Raw genomic sequence first — 4,956 nt, 5'->3', positions numbered from 1 at the left:
GAAGACTCGAGTTGTATTTGCTACTATTTTTCTTTCAAGTTCTAACACTACATTTTTGTGTTATGCTTCACGATTGATGATTTGGTTGGTTAGATTAAACTAATTGACATTAATATTAATGAACTTGGAAAACATCATTTCAAAGAGATTTGTATACAAGTTATTACCTACAAAGTCTTATTTGTTGGTTTTCCTCATTTCTTGTAAGGGAACAATTGCATGAATGTTACTTTTATTTGTTAAGGCTTTCAACTATATGTTGTGCTCACCATTTGACTATTGAGAGTCTTCTTTTGCGGTGTAACTTCCAGTTCTAGTTGTTGGTGGAGCATTATACAATTGGATATGAATCTTGTTGACACTTTTAATTATAACCTTGTAGCTGATTAGAAAATCTTTTATTCTTGTTTGTTTTTTCGTAATCTCTTTTAGAGCCCTTTATTCTATATTAAAATGTTTAAAAGATATTCTCACAATCTTAACTATTAAGACTCATCTTTTATGATGCAGCTCACATTTTAATTTTTGATAAAAGATTATAAAATTAGATATAATTTTAGTTCCTCATTGTTGAGGCTTTGTAAATCAGAGATTTGACAAATACACCTTGTTGATGGCCCCCTCAACAATTTCTATTGCTAGCCGACAAAAGGTTCAGTTTGTGCGGGTACTTTATGTTTGAAGTCACCATAATTTGGAAGACTACGTCAGCGTACATTTATTCGGTCGAGCTCATAACTTCGAAGATTCGTTTTCTTTTCAAAGTCAGTTTAAAAGACGCGGAAGCATAGAAAAAGAATGGTCACGCTTTACAAAAGTCACGTTCAGAAGTAGTGTTCCCATTCGAATTCCACTTTACAGAGAAGATGGTAAGAGTGGGTCAACAGAACAATAAATAATGCAGTTGCTACATTAAAAAGTTGATTAAAAGTCATATAGTTTCCACGAAGGAACAGAACAATAAATAATGCAGTTGCTACATTAAAAAGTTGATTAAAACTCATATAGTTTCCACGAAGGCTTACAAAACGCGTCCTCTTTTTACTATATATTCATCGCCCAAACTTCAAAATATTTGTGCTCCGAACTTTTTGGGTTTCAATTTAGGGATCCCAAATATTCTGCATCATAGTGAGAGCTTATCCTCGCCGACGAAGAAAGCCCATTTCTAATATTACCAAAATGAAGGTAAGTCTAGATGTGCCGTTTATATATAACTTCTCTTAATGGATCCATGTCCAAGTTTGAACTGATAGACGGTCTCTCTTCAAAATTTGCAGAAAATGGTGTTACAATTGACAATTGAGAACGAGAAAAGAAAGAGGAAGGCCCTCAAGGTGGTTGCAAAAGTAGAAGGTATGGTGGCTTCTTTTTCTCGCCTTTAAATCCTAGGCTTAAATTTGTTGTGCTTCGTAGTCTAAAGAATGAATATCTGTATTGCAGGGGTGGATTCTGTGGCTGTGGACATGGACGAAAAAAAGATGACTGTAATAGGGGAAGTAGACCCTGTGAATGTTACAACAAAGCTCAGGAAATCAGGTTTTTGTTTTGCAGAGTTGATGAGCGTTGAGCTTACCAAGGAGGACAAAACTGAAGGGGGGATTCAGGATGTGGAGGTAGCAGAGATCCCAAACGTTTTCTATGTTCAAAGGCCTTATTACGATTACACTTATGTCGAGAGGCCTTATTATGGCTACAGTTACGTCCATGATAATCCCGGTGCCTGCACCATATGCTGAATTCTTATGTACTTTGTGTCTCAATTATACCAATTTCCAGTTTCTGATGTCACATGTTTCTGAATTGTTTTGATTCCCGTTGGGATAGAAGTTTTGTACGGGCCAACTCAGTCTGTAGGAGATTTCGTTAACTACTTCAACAATAGTTTATTCCTTATTTTTTCAGATGGGTTATTGGGAAGGCAAACAGACATTCTCAATGCTCAATCTTAGACTAATTCAATAAGGTGGATGCACGTATATACAAATTGAAATAGATTGTTACATGATAATTGTTGGTTGATTTGGACGGTGCAATTAAATGATAATATAGTCAACTAAATGTAAATTACAAGGGTATTTAATTTAATGAATGAAAAATAATCGGTTAATGAATCTAAAGAGTAAATTAAGGATTAAAAATGTGTGGTGTATATAAGAAAATTCTGGTCTTTTGTGCAGGGCTGTATGTTTGCAAAAATAACAAGAGCTCTGTTAGAGCAGGAGTCCCTGCCAATTGCCAAAAATAGTAGGAAATTGGAAATTAGAAATTGTGATATGGGGAGTTATCAACTATTGAAAAAGATCTTAAATTGGATTTAGGCCACATTTTGGTTAAGGTTATATGTACAGTAACAATTGAAAAATAAGTAACACGGTCTCATAACATGTACATATATATGTCCTAAATATTGTGAACAGAATATGCTGTTAGCTATATTAGAGTTGAAAAAGAGTATAAGAAAGAAATATAGAAAACAATGACTGTAAAAGTCAGTTGACATAGTAAAGCTGTTTTTATTCATATAATATAATTCTAAAATAGTTGACAACTGATAATTGTTAGCAAAATGATAAACAGTTATATTGTGCTAAGAAGCAGTATTCAAGATTAGTATAAAATGGAAGTTTAAGTAGTATGGTATCTGATACTATGGCTGTTCTATATGCAATTGAGCACTAAACAAAATTTACATTTAGAAAAACTAAGCATGGTATCGAATATTTTTTGTTAAAGGCAATTAATAAGTGATTTACAAAAAGTACAAAATTTATTAAACCTCTGTTTTTTAACTACAAACTTATCTTTTCCTACTGTTGCCATAGAAACTCTTGTTCTCTATTTTTCTGCACACATATAGCATACATTCCCCACACAATAATGTTGTTCTGTTCACCGCATATGCCTTGGAAAAACAAGGAAATGTAAAAACTATTAATTACTATTAAATGTGCATTTCAAACTGCAACATATGAAGATCAATACAAATAAATTTTGCAGTTCAAAATTCATTTAAATCTGTCCTGTGGGACAGAAAATGGTGAATAAGATGAACTGAAGATAATGAAAGTTCACACATTTGAAATGATGGACAGGGCAGTTAACAACGAAGAATTGGGGCACACCTTTCCTCATGCTTACAACATCACAACTTGAACACTGGCAATGACAAATCCAATCAATAGCCAAAACTCATTAGAGCTTATTTGCACATTGACAAATTTGTTGTTGCAGACATGTCGGATGGAAACCAGCCACAAAGAAATGTCAAGTGAAGTGGATATAAAATGCATGTTTTTCGCTTAGCCTAAATTATTGATTATTCTTTGTGAGCTAACAAGGAAACTATAATTTATGTATTTCTTGATTTTAGAATGTCGACCGTTACATTCAACTAAATGTATTTTACAGGCTGTGCATTGCGACTGTGTATACACATTGTTTCAACTTAGCTTCAGTAATGGAATTGCATTTCCACAAAGAATATTGATACATCAATGCTTCATAATTAGTATACTTGTGTCAATCTGAAATGTGCTAAGTGGGTAGATAAGATTCCAATCAATAAGCTACAATACCCCACAAAAAAATTACTGTTAATGCTAGTTGAACATTTTCTCTATCTCCAAGTATTGTTGTCCTGACATACTATAATTGTTGTTGCCACTTGTATGGATTTAAGCCCAGAAGGATTTCCAACTTTTCTTTCTCCAACTCAATCAAATTTATAAATTCCTCCTGCCAGCTAAATTTGTTAGCTGTTAGGAAAGATGATCAATGAAAATTTGTAAATTTTATATATAATTTACTGTTTATAACTATTGTATAAATTTGTTAGGTATCTGAAAAGAGAATTTGTGAAATCGTGTAAAACTCATAACAAGAGTTATTGACAAGAAGATTATAACAGGTAACAAATTCAAGTGGCTAGAACTATGGAAATCATTTTTTAAATTAAGGGCCACTTCCAAAGTAATTTAAAAATTGTGCAGTAGCATTACAAGGCCTGTCTTACATTTCATTAGCTTGAAAAACTGTTTATTGACAGTAATTTAAATTTTGTGTCCCACATCCCAACAAACATACATCGTCCAATGGGGCTTCAAGATTCACCTTTGCTATGCAAGATGCATGCACCACTGTATATTCACTGAATATTGGGATTCCAAAGAAATGATGGATGGGTTTTCCATTGACAGAGAAATGACATTTCTTATCACTGTATGCAACTCCACTCATGAAGTTCAATCTGAAAATTTCACAGATGTTGTTCTTGCCTCAAACACAAAGCTCGCATTCTCTACATTCTGCCATGTATGATGAAATAACATGATCTCCAGAGCTAAGCTATGTAACCTCATGCCCCACACTTTCTACAACCTTGTAGTCACCTTTTAACTTAATCTTCATATCTAATATGATTTATAAATTAAAATTGAATGTATCCTTATTTTAGCTATGTGTGGAATATAAGGTTGTGTTATGCATACCCAACACCTTCGTGGTCGAGAATCCTTGGAAACCAACCTCCGCCATCCTACAATGCTTTACATGGGTGCTCTTGAGCCATAAAAAACTTACAAAATGCCTGCTAAACATTGTCATGATTGGCAACAAATTGAAAGTTAAAAAAAAATACTAAAATGTACACTTAACAAATATGTTAATGGGATTGTAAGTCAATGCATCTCAGTAGACAAAAGGAGGTTTTAACAAATCCCAGAAGAAGAATAAGGGTAGAGACAAACAAAACCAAAAAGTCTTGTTAAAGTTGTAGATATTTGTAACCATTCTTCTTTATCAATATAATATTACAAACTGATTAACGTCATACCTTGTCACTCTTAGATCATACGAGAATGAACATACATTAATAAGTTTCATGAGAGGACTTGCATACATTTTTAATAAAGTCCTCTACAATGACCATCTTTTGGTATTAAAAAGCGCAAAATA

The 4,956-nt window shown here is 33.2% G+C and overlaps 1 protein-coding gene across 1 annotated transcript; it reads left to right on the top strand.

The window, feature by feature from the left end:
• Positions 1 to 1,093: 1,093 nt before the first annotated feature.
• LOC131051764 (heavy metal-associated isoprenylated plant protein 13) lies at positions 1,094 to 1,904 on the top strand. The gene is made up of 3 exons (XM_057986371.2): positions 1,094 to 1,188; positions 1,281 to 1,356; positions 1,444 to 1,904. Exons 1-3 carry the CDS (start codon positions 1,183 to 1,185, stop codon positions 1,737 to 1,739), a joined length of 378 nt encoding a protein of 125 aa, XP_057842354.1. The 5' UTR covers positions 1,094 to 1,182; the 3' UTR covers positions 1,740 to 1,904.
• Positions 1,905 to 4,956: the final 3,052 nt, after the last annotated feature.

Source organism: Cryptomeria japonica, chromosome 2 (assembly GCF_030272615.1).
Source record: "Cryptomeria japonica chromosome 2, Sugi_1.0, whole genome shotgun sequence".
Classification (NCBI taxonomy): domain Eukaryota; kingdom Viridiplantae; phylum Streptophyta; class Pinopsida; order Cupressales; family Cupressaceae; genus Cryptomeria; species Cryptomeria japonica.
The sequence above is the reverse complement of the archived record's forward strand: the minus strand, read 5'-3'. Positions and strand labels throughout refer to the sequence as shown.